Here is a 25,173-nt window from a genome sequence, read left to right on the forward strand (position 1 = left end):
GGCTGGTTTGAGCCTTTCAAAATTGTAACTGGAAAGCCTTTATTTCTGGATAGAAAATGGATTGATAAATCATTTTTGCTTTGTTTATTTGCTGCTATTTAGAGTTTCTCCCAAGTTTCCTTTGTTTTGCTCAAAGGCAAAAATTATTAATAAAAAGGTATGCGTTTTGGAAAGGATTAGTAAAAAGATCACCCATTTGTCAATCTATTATCATACCTGATTAACACAGTACACGATTGTGGAGGCCAAAGCCTATCCAGATAGCACGACTGAAGCAAAACTTGGATGGGGTGCCAGTCCAAAATTGGAACCAATTTCAACTTGCCAATTAACCTGACCCATCTTTAGGATGTAGGAGGAAAACCAGCCAACTCAGAGAAAAATTGTCTATTATTAAAAAAATAATAATGGTATTTGTATTGTTCAAAATTTTGTATTGATCTCCTTAACCTAACTTGTGCATGTTTCAAGGATTTTCTTTGCTAGTTTTTATTTTATTTGTTTGTTTACAGTTTCACTATAAATAAGCATTCAGTTAATTAATGTTTAGTGTTGTAACAGATGCAGTGTAAGCTGGAGTTATAATGTCAAAAGAAAAAAAACATTTCTATATGTGTCTCTTAATCATGCATTAAAGCCATTCCCCCAAAGAGATTTTCTACACGTTGGATGAACAGAATCAATATTTATGGAGAGACCAGGTTGCATATTGCAGCTAAGAATGAAGATATCCATCTTGTGAGAAAACTCATCAAAGCAGGAGCCAATGTAAATAAAGCAGATTATGCAGGTATGATGTAACTTAACAAATCAATTAAAGACTCAATCATTTAATATAATTGGAAGAAAGTAAAGTGGCCAATAACTTCCATGGTAAAAAATAAAAAGAATGAATCCTCATTGTGTCCAGATATGTAAAGCTGTCAAAGGTACATCCATTAAATATTGACTCTAAGTCGATATTTAAACAGTTATTTTGTGTTTTATATATGTTGTTATTATAGCTTCAAAATACATGCCTGGCATGTGCATAAACAGATAATATTAATAAACAGGTTTGTTATGTATTATATTGTAAGGTTAAAGTAAATTACAGAAAATAAACTAACTCAAAATCGTCAAAGATGAACATTTAAAAATGTATTATCTCTTTAACCAGGATGGACCCCACTACATGAAGCAGTATTAAGTAGTCATTGTGAAATTGTATTGGAACTTCTTAAAGCAGGTGCTAATATTAACTGCAAAGGATATAATGGAATAACTCCACTCCAAGATGCTGTTCAATATGATGATTATAAGGTACAACTGCTGTTTTATGTGCATCACAATATAACTTTTACTCAGATATTTGCCAGTTAACATTAAAATTAAGCAACAGGTTCCATTTAAGTTGGTTAAGTAGAAATAAATAGAATTGTTTCTTCTTTAACTTGATGTAATTAACAAAATCATGATGTCCTATGAAGTTACAGGATAGCTCCATAGCCTCATCGCTCCATGTGCTTGGGATAAAATTTTTGCCTGGTTACTGAATTTGCATTCCTCCTGTGTCTTTGTGGCCTTTTTATTGGCATTCTGGGTTTTTTCTATGTTAACTGGTGACTCCAAATTGGACCAAAGGAAATTAATATGTGTGTGTATTCTTGAATGTGCCCTCTAGTGGACTGCTTGCTTGCTTTGATACTGCTGGACTAGGCCCTGCCTTCCTATGATCAAATGCTCTGCAATCTGCCTCTAATTATGTACTGCTGTGTTCCATATAATATTTGAAATGCAGTATGCATAATTCTCATTTAATAAACCATTAATTCTGTTATTAATGGTTAACCTAGTTTTTTAGTACAGCAAATATTTTTGCTTTTTTACATGTCATGTGGACTTTCAAGATCAGTTGTATTATTTCTGGATGGAATGTGGGCTGGGAAGAGGAGTCCTGGTAGTTTCACTTCAAAAATTAAAAACAAACTCCTAGATGGTCTGAGGGAAACTACTATTTTATTAATCAGTTATTTATTAGGACATTCTGTCACTGAAGAATAAATGTTACAATAGAGTGCTCAGTTGTATTATTTCAGTTTTTTTTTAACTATAATGATCAAGGGATGTGTCAAGATACCGTTTGACACTATAATAGGAAATGGACTCTTACCCCTTTTGTTAATGCTTCATACTGTGTAATGTTAAACGATAGGACTACTGATCAAACTTGTCAACAGTTTCCATTTTGTGTTGGTTTTCACTATGTGCTCATCCTGTTCGTTCTTCAAAATACTTTGTAATGGGGTTACCTGTTAAATGCACCATATAAGTGAATTTTTTTTACTTATTTGTCTGACAATTTTATGCAAGTTCACCTGCAACATTTGAGATAGCAATTGGTTACATTTCTTCTGTTTTTCCAGTTAGAGCAGTGGTAAGTAAAGTGACTTACTCAGGGTCACATAGTGTCAGTAGTGAGATTGGAACCCACAATCTCAGGGTTTGAAGTCCAATGCTTTAACCACTACACCACAATCAAGTGGCATTAGATTATTGTAATGTCCTTTGACATCATCTTACAAAAACAGCCATATAAATTTAAAGACTAATAAAAGTGTCAGCCTTGCCATCACATGCTGCTCAGGAAAATATTTTGACTATGAACTGCCTAAATTGGAACATCAACAGCTTAATATTAGAAGTGAATGGCTTTGAGGTGAAGAAGGAAAAGCCACAATAATGTGAAAACAGTGCAGCCTACATACACAGCATGACTAAAACTGCACACTAGCCAGGGCTAAATACCATGAGGCCAGGTGTTTGCTGGTCAGAGTGAGGCCAGCAAACGATTGAAAAAATGATTTTCTACATACAATAATGTTCTTTCTCAATTTGAATTCTATGGTTCTTTGAAACAGTATCATAATGCAGGCTTCTTTTCCACTCAGTGCAACTTGTAAAAGCACACATAGGCTTTGTTTAGTGGCTTTTTCAACTTTAGGACAGTCTGCAGTCTTGTGAACAAAACATCCTTTTATAGTAGCAAATGGTACTGGCTTTGACTGGGAAAAGCACAAAATGAAAGTATAAGTGCACGAAAAAAAAAAAAATAGCTAGCTCTTATTTTAGGAAAGGGCAGGTTGCATATATGCACACAAATCCATGGGTATAGAAAATATTGCCAGGCCAATTGCTCAAGCCCCTCAGCTGAAAACAGACTTACAACACTTGGGACAAAGACTATTTCACATACTGTATTGCAAAAAGTGATATTCTAGATAAGTACTTTGAGTAAATGATTTAAAAATGTTAAAAATGCTTAAGAAGTCAAATATGAGAGTTGTTATAAACATTTTAATAAGTGGAATTCCTTTGGGAAGCTTATTATAATGCAAAAAATCTCTGGCCTTTAATGCAAATATTTGTAAATTGTGCTGACAATATTTGTTCTAGGTACCTTTTTCCAAACAAAGGATTTTCTTTCTCAAGGAACCAGAGCATGTTGTGACAGCATCAGATACAAGCAGAAAATAGCAATGGGGTGTACTACTACACTCCAGGGTACTCTCTCACGTGGTTGATTGATTGTCACTAGTTAAATTTAAACAAGTGTATCTTTGGCATAGAGCTGGAAACAGGTGTATTTGTGGAAAACGTGGCTTGACACAAGATAGAGCATGCAAAATCCTTGTGGACAGCGCATTATACAGGTAGTTGAAGCAAACCCAAGCCCCTGCAGCTTTAAAGCAGCAGTGCTTGCATCTGTAGCATCATACCAACATGGTATACAGTTGTATATCATTGTTTATGGCTTAATTATGAATTAATCAAATAAATGGTTTATGTAATATATTTATTTAGTTTAGAATGTATTTTCATGAGTTTCACTTAATTAATTGTGGTTTCAGTTAATTGATTTGTTACAAATAAAATATAAAATGAGATTACACTATGAAAAAAATGTCATTCCTATTTAAGGTGCATTCTTGCAGTATCAAAAGATCCTATTGTAATTCTGTCTGTCTGTTGGTCTGTATATTCACATGAAACAATTCTTTTCCCAGTGGACTGATTTTATTCAAATATGGCTCACTTAATGTTCAAGGAAATTTGTTGGGAAGGTTCCATTTTTATTGAAACTGAACAGAATGCATTGTACACATTTTTGAACTTTTAAGTACACCTATTGAAATGAAAGAATTTGTGAATTTTCAGACTTATCTGTCATGAAATGGAGAAACACTCAGTTTGATTTCTGATGAGTTTACTGTTTCAAATTTAGCTTGAGAGAAGTTAGTTCGACTTATATGTCCTTGGTAGTTATAGTATGTTACACTAAAATGACAGCACAGCTGCATTATCTTCAGATGATAATTATTCATTTTTTCTCTGACACTATAATTTACCTCCAAAGCATCACAATAATTTGCTGACAGTATTACACTTTTACAACAAAGTATTTAACTCTCCAAATGTGTACTACTTTGGAAACCTTTATGTTTAAGAAATGTGAACTACAATCACCCATTAAACTACGCACAACCAAGAACTAACAATAGTACAAAAAATGCAGTTTTTACATCACTTGAAGTGGAATCCTTTGTCTGTGAAAATCATCAACCACTACAAATCTACAGTATTTGAGCTTTATTTTTATGTACATGATATTTTTAAAATCCTATAAGCAAACATGGATTTTATGTACTCTGCTAATACATGTAATTTATATTCTATTCTCAGTTTTTTTTGGATATTCATCGATTTAAAAAAAAAAATTAATACAAATTTAATATCTGTCTCTTTGAGAAATAAAAAAAAAAATTAAAACAGATATCAAAGTCCTTGGATTCAGCTGAATATAATGCCATATGTAAATGTTCTTGCTTGTTCTAGCACTGGGTGTGTGTGGCTGTTAGTAGTAATAAATTTTGTGCACGGTTTGAAAAACTAACCATTTCCTATTTTGTACAAAAACGATATTTTCATGTTACATATGATCTGTTAATTGTAAAATTTAATGGAAAAGTCATTTTTGTTGTCACAAGTGAAAATGTCTGATTTTTATTTGTTCATTTTTGCTTTAGATGGTGCAACTGCTTTTAGAGCATGACGCTGATGCGTTTGCTGAGAATGATGAAGGCTGGTCTGCATGGGACAGAGCTATTTGTAGATCACTCAAAACTGTGATGTATAGCTGTTTTAAGACATCAAAGAATAATTTGAGTAAAGGTTTATTACTTTTGTATAACAAGTATATAAAATTATTAAAGATAAATGTAAAATTATTAGTTGTAGAGACTTTGTGTAGAATTGGAGTGGGGTTAGTGAGACAATATTCCTCAATCTGTCTGGGAAAATATAAATAATGTGACATTGTACATAAAATATTAATCTTTTAAATCACTTTTCAAAGCTTATGCCTGTAGTTTAGAGGTTAAGGTCTTTGTGATGGAGATATCTACTTAGTAAAGTAAGCTGTGGAGTAAATATTTCTGTAAATTGCATTGTTAGTGGGTCAAGGGTGATTTATGGAAAAAAAGCCTCCTGTGGAAGGATAAATGTTTAAAATCATTAAATTTTGTCTAATGAACTGTGGGAGAGAGAGAGTGTTATGATAGTAAGTACGGATGAGGAAATGCAGGTTTCATTTTTACTGTGCTTTGTTGAGTGGATGATTCAAGGTCTCCCTGGCATGGTAGAGAGCACTATACACAATATGGTAAGAGTATCCACTGTTGATAAAGAAAGAAGTTATTTATTGTGGAAGACAAACTCATTGCAGCAGAGGTATCAGCATGTGAACACTTGATGTGTTAGGGATGAAAGGAGCTGTTTTAAGTTAGATGACTTGCAACATAGTTTTTAAGTCCCTGAAAGCTGCTAGGAAGATTGATGTTAAGAAATGTAAGAGCTGCAATAGATATATTGACTGGAAACTAGTAAAATAGTTAATGATTTCCTTAAGCTGGCTTGTGAAACAGGGGGCAGCATGAGCACAATTTTGATATACAGCATCTTTGTATTGGTCAAGTAGAAAGCCTAAGTGGAAAGAAAAAAATGCTCTTATACCCAGCCAACAAAGATGTTGGCATAGCTAAGGCCCACCAAGTTTGTTTGTTAGTGCCCTACCTGTTTGTAAAGGTTGCTATCAAAGAAGAAAGTGTTCCGATTTAAGAATCAGTTAATACAGTATAATGGTGGTGTGCATAGAATTCACACTAAAACATGGCATACGGACAAAAGCAGAAATATGTGTATGCACAAAAAATTGCCGTCCTCAAAAAAAAAAAATAGACCGTCCTCAAAATACTGTGACGCACAGACAGACACAAACCCATCATCAAGATATCAATGTTTTTGGTATCAGGGGACCCTAAAATTTTGAGATCCGTTGAAAACTGGAGATTGAAATTTTTGACTAATCTAAAGCTATCACTTCTCTTTCATAGAAAATAGGTTATGGTTAGTGGAGGACGTAAAGCAAAAATAGGTACACAGTAAAGAAAAAAATGTTGACTTTATTCTTGAATTTTCACTTTAGTCATTGAATTAATTTTGTCTTTAAAGTTGAACATCTTAAAATTGAAGTTTAATTTACTAGAGTTTCTCAAATCCCATCATAACTAAAGTACTACTTTAAATGCTTTGTGTTCTGTGTGTGTTCCCCGACCCAGTCATTAATCGCTACGTGCTTCTTAAATGGGCTTTCTCTTACGACAGCAGGAGCAAGTAGGCAATGATTGCCACACAGAATACATTATATTCATGTTACATATTATATTACAGCTCTCTGAACATTTTAGAATACCAAGATATATACTTGCATTTCATCATGAAAATGATATCATTAAATATTGTATTAAACGTGTGGGGGCATGGTGGTGCAGTGGTAGTGATAAGATGGTGGCCCGTCCAGGGATTGTTCCTGCTTCCCGCAAGATGCTTGGTGCAAACATGTGCAACCCTAGATTGAATAATTTATTGCAGCAGTACTGTCTTTATCAAACATACCAACCCCCAATTCCTGTCCTTTTGTTTTCTTTCTCCACGTAACCAATCACCACATAATAAACGTCTGGAGTAAATGTAAAACCAGCTGTAAGCTTAGAATGCTGATTCATCCAAACTTTTAAGAAACACTGAAAAATCTTTGTTATTCATGTTTCATTATTCCATCCGTTTATCCATTCAGGGTCACACCAGTCCCAGCAAGCATAGAGCACAAGGCAGAAACAATCCCTGGATGGGGTGCCAGCTCATTGCTACTACTGTGCCACCATAACCCCACACGTTTAATTATTAATGGTATACATTATTTAAATAAGCTTAACAATTTATCTGTAAAATTTAACATACATACTTTAATGCATTTCATCATATAAATTATATCAAGTGTGTATATGTGTATATATATATATAATTTTATTCTACCAGCAGATAGCACCAAGAGGATAGCTCTTGGAAATCTAAATTGACTTAGAAGCCAGTCATAATCATCTGTAAATATGTGCTCTCTTCTATTGAATTGAAACAAGTTCCTTTATTGTCATTGTACGGTACAATGAAATTCAATATGCAACTCCTCCATAAACTTATTTTCTTTTAAAATGATAATACCATAAAAAATGAAAAAATATACAGTATGAAAGTATAAGTACAATATACTTGTACATATAGTGCAGAGAGTGAAAACGGTACATAAAGGGGCTCATGTTGTGCAATACAGTATTACATTTGTAGTGCAAGTTTACAGTGAGGAAACTGTAATTATAAGCACAAACAGTTCTACCAGGAGCATTTGATGGACTGATTGAGTGTGTTTATAGCTGTTAGGATGAAACTGTTTTTGAGCCTCGAGGTTCATTCAGGAAAGGTTCTGAAGTGTTTGCCAGATGGGAGAAGTTGAAATAGACTTTGACATAGGTGAGTGGAATTCATGCAGATGCTGGTTGCTTTCCTGAGGCAGCATGTGCTATAAAAGTCCTCCAGAGCTTCTAAGCTGTACCCCGATAATCCTCTGTGCTCTTGACACAATCCACTGGAGAGTTTTCCAGTTAGCTGCTGTGCATCTGTGATACCACACATAGATACAATGGGTTAAAATCTCTTAGTGGTGCACTGAAAGTAGCAATGCTAAAGCAGCTATGGTGTTTAGAATAGTTTGGCCATTTCGCGCACCATTATATTGTTACAGAATGATTACAATCAAGTGCCTTAAATTTGTAAATGATATCCAAATAATTTTGGTATATTTGATAAAGCCCACATCATGGATGTGAATCTAAAATAGAAAGGGAGGCCACACAGAAACAGTAACACTACTTTGATGTTGGGTGCCACCCGTTTGTAAAACGAAGCAGAAACGTGCGTACGCATGATATGAGGCAGCAGTAAAAACATGCGTGGCTTTACGCCAAGTTTACTTTTTATACATCTCAAAGTGAGCGCAGAAATATGCATATGCAACATTTTTGTGTGCATGCACAATTTATACATAAGGCCCCTGGACTGGATGTCTGTTAATTGTTTACACTACAAAAATTGTTTTGTGATTAACCACTTGACGCAACACAGTAACATTACTCCAGTAAGAGAAAAGAAGGGTCAAATATTAATCAACTTTAAAATACTTTCAAGTATTGTAGACAATCAAAAATTTAGTTGGTATGTTTTTAATTTTGACACGAATAATCTTCCAAATTTTAAAGAAAATTTTTGTCAGTGTTCCACTCTCACATTGGCAAATTTTGAACATTTTAAAACAATAAATATATCATGGTGATGCCAGTTCTTACTTTCTGTGTTCTATTTATAGTTAAATTGGTCTGTTTAACCTACTTTTTGAAACTTGCCATTTTACACCTGGATTTAATGAGTCTTCTTTCTAAACATAATCTAGAGTGAGGTTAAAAATTAAATAAACATTTTTATACTCTTTTTATTGCACAAGTCACTCTAGCCTACTTGTACTAGCCCTCTCAAAAACTGCTGTATAAAAAAAAAATTTAAATTCCCTTTTTTGAACTACAACCGTCATTAACATTTTTCTGACATATTACAACTAAGTATTATATTCTTTTACTTTAGAACAAAGTTCATTGAAGATGCAAAAAAGTGATCCTGAAAAAAGTTTATTAAAACATCTTCTACAAGAGGTAGGTGGCAATTACACCTTACTTGGAAAACCAAACCAGTCAAATTTCAAATGCTATTTTAAAAACTACAGATTATTTTTCAGTTAATTTTTATGTGTGACTCTCAATGTGTTTCCTAAATCCACTTTAATTTTTTGTTTTTTGCTAGCAAACTGTTGTGGTAAAATTACTTAGTCAATTGCTTCTTCTGGTTCAAAATCTTGTAATAAATTATTTTTGACAGTGTGGATGAGAACCTCATCCATTTTGTTCAGAATTAGTTTTGGTCCGGTTTTCATGTTTGTCTTTACCATTTGTAGTTTGCGCTTTCAGAATTTTAACTATTAGTAATAATTCTATCTGACAAATAAAAAATTCTCATAAATGAAAAATTTATACAGAAAACAAAACAATATAGAGATTATAGTCTTCAAGTTATAAGTTTGTAACTTAATTATATTTAGTTTTTATTCCATTAAACGTCATATACCTCATGCAATTGATTAAACCGCTTTGGCTCTAAACAGTTATTCTACTGTATATATACAAAACAATTTGAGGTACAAAACAATTTAAGACTTTAAAAAAAATCTAGTCTAAAACTGGACTTGTCTATTATTTGGAAAGAAAATATAAAATGCCATCGTGGAAAAAATGCAGTCTCTGAATTAAAGAGAAGTGTATGTGGTACAGACAAAAACAAATTTGTGTCTGCTGATTATTGCATAGTCAGTTGTTGTAAATTAGTATTTCAAGAAAATGTTAGTAAACAATGCATTTCATTTGCTCTCAAACCAGACTTTTCTATCCCAAAAAAGCATTAATAACTCCAGCAATGTCGGAGATTGTGAAGGCACTATAGAGAAAAGCTTTGAAACGATAAACAGCCAACGTACACAGCTAAGAAGAGTGGAAGCACCCCATGAGGAATGTAGTGTTTCATTGTTTGCAGCCCAGGCCATGGTAATCCAGAAAGTGTACAGTCCTCAATTGAACAATTCAGGTAAAAATAGAAAGATCAGAATGATTGACTTTGGTGTATTAATTGACAATTTGAAAAGCAAACCTTTGCATAATCAGTGTTTGTCAACATCTCACAAAGTTTGCCTGAATTGACCAAAGAAATGAAAAGAAAATTAAACTTCACAGAGAAAAACTATTATTTACAAGAGAATAATTATGAAATATTATAATGATTATACCACTGACACATTTAGATGTGTCATAAACAGGAGATAAGCTATTATAAAGCAAGATAGTACAGTAATATTTTGGAAAATATTCTGCTTGGTTGTTAACATGTTAAATTTGGGCCTTTTTACAGTGGTTGCCATTCACAGGTCTAAAGGACTATACTGACTGTGACTGTGTGGTTGTTTATTAAAGTCTTATAAATGTATAATGTTATCTAGTGACATTTTCAGTAAAGGTCTCCTTCATAGTGAATATGTCCACCACTTTATTTAAAAGAATGCATTTTTTCTGTAGCGTGCTCTATTTACAGCTAAGAAGTTATTACAAAAAAATGCAGAGAAAAGTATGTGGGGAAGGGATATATTGCTGGTGCAGTTTTGGATTGTGATAAATTACTAAATGCCATTATAATGTATCTATTATATCATTCCCTCTGTTATTTTGTATTTTTAAGATTTGGCATCTGTCACTGTTAACCCATTAATAATAGACATTAGGGAGGACAAACATGGGAACAGACAACAGTCCTTAAATGATTATATTTTCTTCCATTTATATACTTTCAGTTTTCAGTGAAGACTGTGCATCCATCTTGCCAGAAGCATACATCCAGTTATATAATGTAGTTAAAAGAAATGCTTCTAGACAATCACATCTACATATTGCTGCCATCAATGGTAATCTTGCTTTGGTCAAAGAACTTATTAAAAGAACTAAAGGAATTAAAAACAAAATTAATTGTACTGACAGTACAGGTATGAATATTTTATATATTTACCTTTTATATTAGTATATTTTTTTATCATTGTGATACATATTCACCTCTGATTCTTAATTAATGATTAGAATCCACAGTAAAATAAATAAACATTTGTTACAATTTAATATCCTATTTCTATGTTGGGAGCAAATCTTCTAGTGAAATATTTTCACAGGGTAAACTATAAAAGTGTGTGAATTTAAACAGAATTTATTGATGGTTAGAATTTTGGTGACCAGAAAGTTATTCAGAGCAAATAGGAAAAGGAAAGTAGCAAGAGCATAATGAAAAATACCAAAAGTAGAAGAATAAAGAAGTATGAGGATAAAATTTGATAGTAATGAATTAAACTAGAGCTATCAAAGGCATCACCTGGTGTCTTTAAGCCCTGAATTGCCCATTGTTGCAATTAGCAACACACAAGATGGCAAAAATGGTGATAGGCCCAAAAAACAGACTAAAATCAGATCAGGACTTCATTGGTCTGCCATAGAAAAAGGCATCTTCTTGGACAGCTAGACTCTAAACTCAAAAGGTAGACTTTAAGGCTTGCTCAACCCAAAATGGGTTACAGGCTTTAAAAGTTCAATGATAAAAAATGATAAGAAATTCTCCACTCAGCTAGCTCCCCTCTTATTAACAACATTTACAGAAGCTAGAGACAAATTCTACCTCAAACTTTTCGCCAAGCATTAATCACCGTCTTTCCTAAACAAAATAAGGACTTATTACAATGTGCATCATACAGACCAATTTCACTTCTGAATAATGATGCTAAGATACTCTCAAAAATCCTAGCTAGAAGGATGGAGAAAGAGCTGCCTTCAGTAATATCACAAGATCAAACTGCAAAGTCAAACACCCCAGAGCTATTATTATCGTTGGATGCAGAAAAAGAATTTGACATAATTGAATGGAACTACCTTTTCACTACATTAGAGAAATTTGGGATTGGCCTGAACATTTGTGTATGTAACAAACTACTGTATACCAACCCAGAAGCTTCAGTTTGTATTAACAACATTTGTTCAGATTACTTTAAACTAGAATGTGGTACCAGACAAGGATGCCCCTTGTCACCACTGCTACTTGCAATCGCCATTGAACCACTGGCAGTTCACTGTTGAAATGCTTATCAGATAAAGGGGATTATCAGAGAAGGACTTGAACAGAAAATTTCTCTATATGCAGATGATATGGTACTGTATATATCAGACCCACAAAATACTGCACCTGCATTCTTAACAGCACTTACAGAATTTCAATTTCAAAAGATCTCTGGTCTCAGAATTAATTTGAATAAAAGTGTGCTCTTTCCAGTGAATTCTTAAGCATGCAATATTAGATTAGACACCTTCCCTTTTATCATTGCAGAGAAGTTTAAATACCTAAGGGTAAATATCACAAGTAAACATAAAGCTCTTTATCAACAAAATTTCGCTGTCTGTATGGAAAAAATTAAGCAAGACTTGCATAGATGGTCAACCCTTCATCTCACTCTAGCTGGAAGAATTAATGTTGTTAAGATGAATATCCTTCCTAAGCTTCTATTTTTATTTTTTGAAACATTCCAATGTACATCAATAAATCATATTTTAAGCAATTAGATTCAACCATAACCTCATTTATTTGGAACTCAAAACATCCACATATCCAAAGAGTGACCCTACAAAGACCTAAGACAGAAGGTGGCATGGCTCTACCTAACTTTTCAGTTTTATTACTGGGCAGCAAACATACAAGCTATAAAAACATGGACATGGACACAAATATATGAACATACACAGGCTTGGTCCACAATAGAAATGAAATCCTGCAATGAAATGAAATAGAAATGAAATCTTTATATTCCCTGCTTTGTGCCCCAATAAATGCAAGTTATTGCCAATATACTAATAACCCAATTGTGCTTCACTCACTCAGAATATGGAACCAATGTAGAAAGCATTTTAAGATGGAGAATCTTTTATCTGTGGCACCTCTGCATGACAACCACCTTTTTCAACCCTCGCAAACATATGCAGTTTTTAATATCTGGAAAACATTTGGGATTAAATTGCTTAAAGATCTTTATATAGACAATATCTTTGCATCCTATGAACAATTACATTCCAGATGTAACTTTCCAGCAACAAATTTCTTTCACTATCTTCAAATTAGAAACTTTGTTAAACAGAACCTGCCCGATTTTCCTCATCTTGCACCCTCATATATGCTGGAAAAAATATTTCTCAGTTTCGAGGACTCGGACAGCATTTTTACAATATATAAAATTATTTTACAGTCCCTCCCTTTCAAAGATCCAAAAGGACAATGGGAAAAAGATCTCTCATTCGAAATATTAGAAAAGAGTGGAAGATAACAATACAGAAAATTCACTCGAGCTCCATATGCGCAAAGCATACAATTATTTAATTAAAAATTATATATCGAGCACATCTGTCTCGCTTAAAACTGTACAAAATGATTCCAGGGCAAGATCCAACCTGCGAATACTGCAATCAAATCCCAGCCTCACTGGGTCACATGTTTTGGGCCTGCACCAAATTAACATCATTCTGGACAAAAAAAAATTAAGTGCCTTTCAGACAGCCTTGGTGTCACAATCTCTCCTAACCCATTAACAGCTGTGTTTGGTGTTCTTCCAGATGGGCTTAAAGTGGAGAAGAACAGACAAACTGTGATTGCCTTCACTACACTATTGGCATGCAGACTTATTTTGCAAAACTGGAAGAATCCTAACTCTCCTCTTTTAAGTCAGTGGGTAACTGATGTTTTATACTATTTGAAATTGGAAAAAATCAAATTCTCAGTTAAAGGATCTTTGCAGAACTTTTTTCAAAACCTGACAGGATCAATAATATTTTAGAATAAGCTCTTAAAGCACTGAGGAAGTAACTCTTTTCCCATTTCTTTTTCTTCTCCATTTATCTTTATCTGCCTATTTAAACTCATCAATTTATGTATTTTTACAAGGGTTTTTAAGTTTTACTCTGTTGGCCATTCTCTCTTTCTCAGGGGTGGAGGTTGATTTGTTTTCAATCCTATTTTTTTGTAAAAATGTATCTATTTGTATGGAAAGATTACAATAAAATCAATAAAATAAAAAAAAAAGTTCAAATATGATCAAAACACTCAAAAATGCACAAAAAGTCTTTCTAGGGAAACCTTATAACCTGAGACTTGAGAAGACATGGTAAACAATAATCTTTATAAAAGAAGAATTTATAATAAACAAAAGTAGCACAAAATAGCAAAAGAGGAATAAACACTGAAGAATATGCAGAAATGGGTATGTCAAAAAAGGCAACCCAAGGCAAACAAGTCCAGTCTGTAATCCAGTATTCAATTTTCCATTCTTTGAATACCAAACGACAAGAAAAATCCACAACAAATCATAAAATCAATTATATTACTCACAAAAAAGATCACTCCAACAACTCTCAGGACACACTATTGGCAGCATCTTTTTAACCTCCAGAAAAACTGAGGACGGTCCCAAAGTAGTGACATCATGGTTAGGGTTCCACCCATGAGATTTAAGGAATATATGAAAATTGAAATACTAAATAGTAAATACTGGGTACCAGTAACAGTAAATAGTAGTTTCGTGAAAGACATAGTCTTCTGCTCACTTCCCATTACTTCCATGCCCATGTGTATTAATCAGTGTGTTAATATTTTAATTTTGTGTGTTTGTGTGTGTGTGGGGTGGGGGTGTTTCCATCTGTTGTTAGTTTTACATTTGGTTTTGAAATTACAAATGTGGTTTTCTTTGTTTTCGTATTTTATTTATTTATATTATACCATCTTAAATCTAATCACATGAGTGTAATCGTCACATCGATGTAAAACAATATAAATATGGTGGCAACTGCACACAGTCTTATCCCTTAGTAGGTACAACTACCTTCAGAATTTTAGCAGAACTTAGCTTTATTTCCATGTAGGCCCAAGCTGTGGAATTCTTTCTTTTGGCTATGACATCTTCTGTCTTTGACTTTAGATTTTGTTTTGCCCTTTCAGTTTTAGTTTTGTTTTGCTGTTTGTACTTTGACCTTTTGCTTTCCTGGACCATCTCACTGTGCTGCTTAATTTTCTCCTGGTTTACTCATCTTTAGTAAAATCCTTTGGGATATTTCATTTTGATGCCAATGCTGTGGAGGGTCCAGGGCTTAAGTCTGACAAACTTAGGAAAACCAGGTTGATGTACTTGGTCACCCTGTTTATTCCTATGTGTTTCTGCTACTCAGTTGTCAGTTTAGATACCCATCTTCCCATTCTTCACAAGTAAAACACCTCACAACAGCTCCTTACCCCGTGCCTTTTTAAATATAGGAAAAGTCTAACGTTCATTTAGATTCTCTTGTTAAGTTTGATTTATCCCTTCTTGTAACATACTCATATTCTGCCTGAAGGCTGGAAGAGGACTAGGGATGAAATGTAGTCAAAACCAGAAACAAGCAGAAACTTTGAAGATGGAACCGTTTGCACCAAATAATCACTAATCAGAATTTAAAATCAGAGCAAAAGTTTAAAGTTCATAAACCAGAAATTCAAGAAAGTAATTTGCACTATGTTTATTTGAGTTTTTTTATCTTTAGTGTATATTATAGAATATATATAAAGATTACTGTTGATAAAGAGTGTAGACCAAACTTGTTTAATGTGTACATCACTCAAAATGAGAAAAACAAAGGATTCATTCATATTTAGAATGCAATACAGATGAGATGGATGTTTCCCAGAAACTGTTCTGATAAGAATGCTTCACGTATATGTACAGAGTTCTCAATAAATATTTAAATTGTACAGGTGATGAGAAGTGATGGCAGGCATATGTTATTTTTTATTTCATTTGTTTGGTTCTTCTGTCATTATTAGGGCAGACAGCTTTGCATGAAGCATCTTCTAGAGGTTATACAGATATCATGATGGAATTGCTTCACAATGGAGCTAATGTTCACATTAGAAACAAAAACTGGGATTTACCACTGCATCTTGCTGTGTCTAATTCGTATTATGAGGTAACATATTTTATTTGTTATGCAGTATTTCATAAGATTAAATGTTTGAGATAGGATATTGGCCTCATACCAAGTATTGCCCACTTGTTTACTGTAAATGTGTCAAGAGGACAAAAGACAATGAAAGTACACTAGGTGTATACTAGGTGTATTACATTTGTCTTTTCATTTTTAATATATTTATGTATTACATTTTAAATATAAAAAATTGAATCGATAATTTAAAGTGCTGATATCTGCTGATATTTGAAACTTTGGTCAATCTGGACCTGATCTCTTTGAGCATAACATAAGTTGTGAGGTCATCCCATATGCCAGTCAATGTCAGTGGGTGCATTAATAGTAATAGTAGGTCAAATGTTATCTATTAAGTGGTGATGCATGCCTGTTTCCAGGTTTGCCATTTTAATTTTGAATTCTTACTACCAGTAACTCAACCTGGAATGCAAATAAGAGAAATGAAAGCGGGTAACCCTGTTGGCATTGTTTTACTTTATACAATTGACCTGAAATGTTAGTTTTGGTAGAACTACAGTACCATTGATGGGGAAATCAATTCAATTCAATTTACTTTTATTGTCCCAAAAAGAAAATTTGGTTTGTCAGCAGGTTTAACAAAGAGACCATAATATTACATTAAAAACTCATCATAAAGAACATAGCCTTCAAACATAAACTTAGTATAAATAAATACAATACAGCAGTGAACATAATACTTATGGTGAAACATTAGATTAAACATATTAGACATAATAATTAACTTGTGGACTTAACTCATGACTGATGCAAATGCTACCTGTTCATCCTGTTTTAACCCTGTTTATGTTTATTAAAATCGAACCTATTTCAAAGATTGAAAAAGTATTTTAAACAGTTGCTTTTAATCCTTGGAACCTTGAACTGGTGACCTAATGGCATCAAGTGTAATTGAGAATGTAGTGGGCGAGTCCTATCTGACAAAATGAATTCTGCTTTCCATAACACTTGCTTGTTAAAATGGCCTCCATTTTACAATTTGATTTATTCCCTTCTTGTTGTTGACATTAAGATTTCCAAACCAGGCCATCACAACATAAGTATAACAGAGTCAATACATGATTTTTCTAACAGTGACATAATGAAAGGATTCACATATAAAGACTCAGCATCTTTAAATAGTAGAAGTGCTGCTGTCCTTTTGTGGAGAAATCTTCTATATTTTCATTAAAAGTCAGTTTTGAGTCTATGATTGTGCCAGATATTTAAATGTCAACCATTTATACCACCCTTTTCTTTGATAATTGTTGCTAGTGGATAATGGAGTTTCTTCAGAAATCAGTTGTAATTTCTTTAGTTTCTGTAACATTTAGATGTAGAATAGACTCCTCACACCAGTTAACAAAATAATCTACTTCTGGATCATAACTGTTTTAATTCTCATTTAGTAGGCTTACAATCACTGAGTCATCAGCAGATTTTAAGATGAACCTGTTTACTATTTTACTGTGACATCCATTTGTGTAGAGGATGTACAAAAGAGGTGAAAACATACAGCCTCATGGGGACCCTGTGAATGATGACAGCATTCCACACAGATGGCCATTCACTTTCACTCTTTGAGTTCTATCTGTTACAAAAGTCAATCAGCCACCTTACCAAACTGAAGTCCAAGAAGGTGGGGCTGGATAATACTGAAAGCTGACAAGAAGTCTGCCAACTCTGCCTGAGGCTTTGCACTCTCCAGGTAGTTATATGACAAATGAAACAAAGTGACAATGGCATCCTCTGTATGTCTATTACACTGGTTAACAATGTGAAATGGATCTAATAATCCCAGAGTTTTCTCTGTTATCCTCCTCTATATCATTTTTTCAAATGATTTCATAACCAGTGATGTCAGAGCCACTGGTCTAAAGTCATTTAAGGTTTTAGAGCTTTTGTTTATAGAAGAATAGAATTCCCAAATTAAAACCCACATAAAGTAGACAAGGGGAGAACCACCAGGCTGCATGCAGACAAGGAATAAGTATGGAATTTGAATCCAGGATGCTAGATCAGTGAAGAAACACTGCGGCTTATTGCACAGTTTATTATGTTTATTTACTAAATGCGCTTCTTCCTAAGAAAGTGCAGCCTTGCAATCTAACTTTGTTTTTATAAAAATAGGATTAATGTTGAACTGATGTAAATCTGCTTTATCATCTGTCTTTTAACAGTTTTTCATTTTTATAAGAAACAGTTCATTTGCTTTGAGTAATTGTTTGGAATCAAACAATTGCTTAGCTTTCAATTAGATGGCATTGCAAATCCTGTAAAAAACTTTAAGGTGCATTTTAATTAACACTATATTAATAATTCTAGTGTTCAATCTTACAATAAAATATGTTTATTTTCATAATATTCTATTTTATATACACATTTTTCTTTCTTTAGGCTGTCACACTTCTTCTTCAGTTTGGTTCAAATCCTTGTGATGTTAATATATTTGGGAAATGTGCAATGGATTTGACAGCTGATGACAGAATAAAGCAACAGATGCTAAATTATAGTTGTGGAGAACAATCTTTAATTTCTAGAGTGAAAAACCGGAGACGCAAAAGAGTTACAGTTACTCACACTGAGCATAAAAGCAACATAAATAAAAATATGAACATAGTGAATAATCATACTCTTCACAAAATACAAAATATTCTAGAAGAGAGTGGAAAACCACCTGGGTCATTAATTTGCTGCCCTGAAGAGCAGCACTTTTCTGATGTCACAAAACTCAAGTTGTTCTCCCAAGAAAAAAAAATTCAGAATAATTCCAACTTAGAAGACTCACAGTGTCTAGAAAAAGAAAATTGTACAACTGGATTAATTGAGTGTCAATCTTTAGTTAAGAACAACTCACCATCTATTCAACATTGTACAGAAAAACGTGAAAAAAATAATATTGGGGAAACTTTAAATAAATACAAAGAAATGCATGAAGAGAGAATGTTCTATTTTGCGGAAACTGAGCTAAATACAGGTTAGTGATTTTTCCACCTTATTAAGCTTAAACATAATTAGGCAAAAAATGGATATTAATTAATTGTCTGTTTTGTCAATTTATTTGCACACCAATGCACAGCACAACCACACCTTATATGCTAAATGATAATGTCATTTTTTAACATTCAAGAAACTTGCCATATGCTGATACATATTACATTTATTTCATATCTTCTTACAAGCACACACACACTGCTTAGTTTATCTGCATCTAAATTTTATACAATCTAATAGTTAAAACACTTTTTTGCATTTATTTTTATATTTGCATGTCTCCCAATATCCTTTAATCTTATTTGCAAACATTCCAATAACCTCTCTCTTTTAAAAACACATTGTATTCTGTGAGTCATAATCATGTACTTGCTATTCTATCCTTCTGGGCAAAAATGTACTTGCCTGTTAAACCTTTTTTTAAAAAATAATGCTATCTTTCCCCCATGAGCTCCACAACACGGTTCCATCTACACATCTCCATTCACTCAAAAGCTGCATTCTATCTAAATAGTCAAAAAAACAATTCTAGTATCCAAAAAAGTTAAATATTAGGAGACTTATTTAACTAACTGTAAAAAAAAGTTTTTTTCACCCCAATACAAAGGCAGATGGCACAGAGAATGAAAGACTTAATTTAAGATTAATCCATTTCCCTTGTCTAAAAGCACAATGATCTGTGTGTATTTTGGCTGATAGACAGATATAGATTTAAATCCTTTGCTAGCAACTTCTTATTTGTTGTTTTCTTGTATAAGAAGTCTGTACTTGGTTTCTTTTGGAAATGTAATTTTAGGTCTTATATTTCATATAAAGGCCTACAAGTCTGTCTGGTCTGTCTGATTTTGTTAGTTACCTTTTTAGATAAAAAGTATAGTTGCAAATTTGTGTATTTATTTGCAATTAAATCAAATCATAGATTTGCTGTTGTAAAAAATACCACTAAATAAAAAAAATGTTAAATGACGTAACATTAAGTAATGAAATACTGGACAGCTGCTTTATGAAAGAGTTAGAAGGACAAAATAGCTATTCATGAGAGCTTTGTCAGTAGAGGGGAGCAGTTGCAAGACTGTAGAAGATAACAGCCTGAGTAAAGAAATGAGTGGCATACATAGTTAGAAAGGGTCATATGTGGTAAATGCATTTCATTTTCTGCTATATTCCTAATACAATTCTTTACTTAATGTGATATTGCATTATTCTTACACTTTTTAGACCTTGTATGTATTGCTTTGGCTAAAATTGTCCTATGGTGTTGTTTTAATTCAATCGATTTGGTTTAATTTTTGAGTCTCAGAAAATATTAAGCTAAAAACTGCAAATTTAGTAAATTACAAAAAGCATTGCACAGTTTTCTCAAAGGTTATTTTCAGGTCACATTTCAGCAAGAAATGAAAGTAGCAGTTGATTTTATAGAAATGTGTGAAAGAAGGGCAATGTTTTAATGGCTCAGAAACACATACAGACATTCATGCAGACACATTTCTATTGCTTTTACCTCACTATCTGAATTATACACATAAAACTTTTTATTTCTCTTGCATAGAAGAATAGTATGAAATCTACCAAAAGTTTCTAAATGGCTATTAAATGATTTTCTTTTTTTTTTTTTTTGGAAGTTGTAGGAAAAGCAAAAAAATATGCCCAGAAAAGGAAACAAAAGGTAAAAAATTTGTTTTGCTGTGACATTGATCATCACTATTGTAAGATGCTTGATGAAAAGAATTTAAAAGAGCATTTAGCTGTATTCTGCTGTGGGCTGGCGTCCTGCCCAGGATTTGTTTCCTGCCTTGCGCCCTCTGTGTTGGCTGGGATTGGCTCCAGCAAACCCCCGTGACCCTGTAGTTAGGATATAGCGGGTTGAATAATAGATGGATGGATTTAGTTGTATTAGAATTTTTACTATGTAATTTATTGCACTCTTTTTGTTGTTTGTAATTTGAGAAAATTATAGTACTGAGTAATGATTATCAATCAATAATCAATTTAATTAACAATCAATCATATATCAGTATATTCACTAATTTTGTTAGTAAATTACAAATACTCAAATGAAAAATCCACAGTGGCATCAGTGCTAGAAATGATGCCTTACAGATGTTGGGTTCTAGTGGTACGTGCATCACAGTTTATATAAAGTTAGTTTTGTTCTTATCTAGGTGGCTTTTTTATGATGTTTATCCAACATTTCAAAGACCTGTATTTCAGGCTACAAGGTAACTCTGAACTGATCCTGGGAACTTGGGTGTGTTCATGAACACGCCCTATGATGGACTGACATCCAGCCTCCTTTGACCCTGAACAATGTCCATACATTAACGGAGTCAATAATGAACGAAGATTGCAGTATGCGTATATAAACTCAGCTGTAATGCACAATCCTAACCCACACAAGAACTGATATTATTATAATATACATTTGGTCAGTCAGCTTTTCCCAAGGCACTTTATAATTTCAAGACACTTTACTATACTGTCATGAACAATATCCATATTTATTGTCCTATATATGCAAATAAGATTCACTTGACTGGAGAAATATAAAAAAATTATGCATTTACTCCTTTAAGCATTTTCAATGTATATGTGTATTGAGCCACACTGAGACTTAAGCTATATAATAAGCACTATGTACAAGCAACAAGCACTTCAAATTGTGATCATGTGCACTGCCTGCGTTTCATTTTTTACTTGCTCTTTCTGACTGTGGATTTTTCTGTGAAAAAGTTTGTAACTCACTTAACTAAGTCAGAAAAAACGGGGACGTCAGCTGTGTCTCATTAACTTCAACAATAACATTATTGCTTAGCATAATTCCAATACATAAATTAGCAACAATTCTGCATATTATAACACTTAGCTACTCTTTTTTTCACTATTATTGTAATTTATTACCCATATTACATTGTCTTCCAATCAATCTTGTCAGCATGTCTTTGGAAATATGGGAGGAAAACCCATGCAGACCATGACCAGGCATGGGATTAGATTCTACGATTGGTGACATGGTAGTACTATTACTGTATATGAAAAATAATCTGGCAGTGGCAATACACGCTTTAGGCTCTGACAAGACAAAGAGAAATGAAACTACAGTATGAGATACAATAGCACAGATTAGATAGATAGATAGATAGATAGATAGATAGATACTTTATTAATCCCAAGGGGAAATTCACATAATCCAGCAGCAGTATACTGATACAAAGAAACAATATTAAATTAAATAGTAATAGTCAAATAGTAAAATAGTAAAAATGTGTAAAAAGTGTCCAGGGAGCAATTCCACATAAAATAAAGTGGTAGAAGTGATCAGATTAATGGCTGTATTATTTTACTGACCAATCAATATTGACTTTATTGGAGATGTCAACCTGCCCACCTTTTTCTGGCAAATCACAAAGGGTCATGTTTTGATTTTTTTTCAAAAACACATTTGTTTAGACACTGAAAAAACTTAATTTAAAAGTTTTCAGGTATAAGGTGAAATGACAAAATCTGGAAACTGAGAAATCATGTCTGGAGCTAACAACAAAGAACATAAAGTGTGTAGTTTTTCCCAAATTTAGCACTTCAGTGAAATTGATAGGATATTTAAAGTTACAAAAAGCAGTTTGATTGGACTCTATTTTTCCATACAGCAAATCAGAGAAATTACCTTGACTGCTGTAAATGGAAAGAAAAATATGCCTGAGAGATAAATTTTTAAATCAATATGCAAATAATTTTTGAAAATGTCATTTGTAGTGATTTTTATATTGTGCAATTACAAACATACTTTGCAATATTGCAATAATTTTTCAGCATTATGCAGTGATTTTTTAAGGAATTTTCTTGAGTGCTTCACCACATAGCATGAAACGCCGGTCAGTTTCATGTTTCTGTTTTGTAGGTCTATGCATGTTTTTAGTAGTCCATATATTAAATAAGATTTATTTGCTTATTTCACAGAAGTCCTTCACTGTTTTCACAAGAAAGTAAAACAGAATCTTGTACTGACAAAAAAAAAGAAAACTTGTTAGCAAAGAGAGCAAATACAAGGTTAATTTATTTCTTTGCAGTCCTGCTAAACGTTTTTATATACACTTTTATATATATATATATATATATATATATATTTTTTTAATACGTAAACTCAGACTTATATCCACTTGCTGCACTTTCTAATGATTGCATAACTTACAGATCAGGTTGACTACAGCCAATATAGGATATGGCCATGGTTAACTATAATTAATAATCTTTTTATTGCCACAACAGTATATTAGCAATAGACTGTTTTTGTGAGGCTTTAATAATCTTGAGGTCATGGCCAATGCCAATTTTGGTGACATTTGATGTTTCATTTTAAAGCCATTATTGGACAATTGCAATGATCAAGTTGATTGAAATTAAACTCAAGAATCACACTGTTTTTGATACAACTAAAATGCTAGTAACTTTTATGTGTCCCATAAAGTATGTCAATTCATTTGTTTATTGATGGTCATCACTACTTTCTTTCTCTTTACTATGGATTTTTGGGGGTCATTCCCATGTCTTGCATCATTTTTTTCTGCCTATACGCCCCTTGTCCACTGGGCCACACATCACAGTTAATATTTACCTAAATTGTTAATTATCGATCAGACTTTATTTTATTAATTAATGTATTTTTTATTGTATAGGATGGGTTTGTTGCCTCTATTTTAGATGATGTAGCAGATATCCAAATGAATCTGATGAAAGTGAAGATAAAGAAACCTCAAGATGCAGGTTGAGTTTTATGTTAAGAAACACTATAAATGTCATTAAATTATACAGTATTTATATTTATTTATATGATAGTATTTTTTATTAGTAAAATTTTTAACAATGAACAGTATCAATAAATAGACTAAAGCTAAAAATGTTAAATTACTTCAAAACATTTGGAATCTTCTTAGTACAGTAAAAGTATTTGATGTCAAGCATATGCTGTGACACAGTACAGAGGTGCATCTGTATTGAATATCATAAAGAAGCTTAAATTGACTGATGCTGTTTATTTATTTTACAGAAACATTCAAAGAGGTTTTTTTCAAAGTACAGGCCATTTTACTTGAATTTGAAAATAATCAGCTAAAGAAAAAAAGTCAACTTTCTGAGAAGTACTGGTAAAAACATTACATTATGTTTTTGATGACAATGCATATGTACACTTTAAAATGTTGAATGCAAAATTGTTTCCAAAGTACTTAAATGTTATTCTGAATCTGTTGATTTCCTTGGCATAGTATTTACTTTCTTATAGACTTGAATTAGATTGCATGATAACATTCAGTTCAATGGCAGTTACTAAACTGATATAAGCAAACTTGTGGTAAAAATACAGTTTTGCATCTCATTTCTAGTCTTTCTGTACTGAAGAACACCCTTTGTGCAGCATGTAAAAATATAAGCTTATGAGAGAAAAAAATACCCCAAATTGTGTCAATGTCTTAGGAACAAAAGGATGCCAAGTCTTTTAATGGAAATAAAAGTTTTCTGCCTACAGAGGGCTCAATTGTGTAGACACCCTAAAATCAGAGTGAAATGAAGATGTAGCAGGCTAGTCCATTTTTTCAAAAACTTAATTTCTGCTACTCAAAATGCTTTTCAGTATCTTGTGTGGCCCCCACGAGCTTGTATGCATGCTTGACAATGTCGGGGCATGCTCCTAATGAGACGACGAATGGTGTCTTGTGGCATTTCCTCCCAGATCTGTATGAGGGCATCCCTGAGCTGTTGTAAAGTCTGAGGAGCAACCTGGCGGCGCCTAATGGACCGAAACATAATGTCCCACAGATGTTCTATTGGGTTTAAGTCAGGTGATCGTGAAGGCCATTCAATTGTTTCAATTCCTTCATCCTCCATTTACTGCCTGCATACTCTTGCCACATGAGGCCAGGCATTGTCGTGCATTAGGAGGAAACCAGGACCTACTGCACCAGCGTAGGGTCTGACAATGGGTTCAAGATTTCATCTCGATACCTTATGGCAGTCAGAGCACCATTTCCTACGCAGTAGATGTCTGTGCGTCCCTCCATGGATATGCCTCCCCAGA

At 33.1% G+C, this 25,173-nt stretch overlaps 1 protein-coding gene across 1 annotated transcript in view; it reads left to right on the forward strand.

The window, feature by feature from the left end:
• The window catches only part of LOC120532242 (ankyrin repeat domain-containing protein 31-like), a 66,581-nt gene that overhangs the window by 22,205 nt on the left and 19,203 nt on the right, over positions 1-25,173 (forward strand). Inside the window, exons 5-15 of the mRNA XM_039758092.1 lie at positions 638-790; positions 1,160-1,302; positions 5,067-5,211; positions 9,070-9,137; positions 9,915-10,119; positions 10,877-11,065; positions 15,955-16,097; positions 18,510-19,089; positions 20,729-20,772; positions 23,777-23,864; positions 24,148-24,244. Coding sequence (XP_039614026.1) covers positions 638-790; positions 1,160-1,302; positions 5,067-5,211; positions 9,070-9,137; positions 9,915-10,119; positions 10,877-11,065; positions 15,955-16,097; positions 18,510-19,089; positions 20,729-20,772; positions 23,777-23,864; positions 24,148-24,244 — 1,855 coding nt within the window. The remainder of the gene's footprint in view (positions 1-637; positions 791-1,159; positions 1,303-5,066; positions 5,212-9,069; positions 9,138-9,914; positions 10,120-10,876; positions 11,066-15,954; positions 16,098-18,509; positions 19,090-20,728; positions 20,773-23,776; positions 23,865-24,147; positions 24,245-25,173) is intronic.

Source organism: Polypterus senegalus, chromosome 7 (assembly GCF_016835505.1).
Source record: "Polypterus senegalus isolate Bchr_013 chromosome 7, ASM1683550v1, whole genome shotgun sequence".
Lineage (NCBI taxonomy): Eukaryota > Metazoa > Chordata > Cladistia > Polypteriformes > Polypteridae > Polypterus > Polypterus senegalus.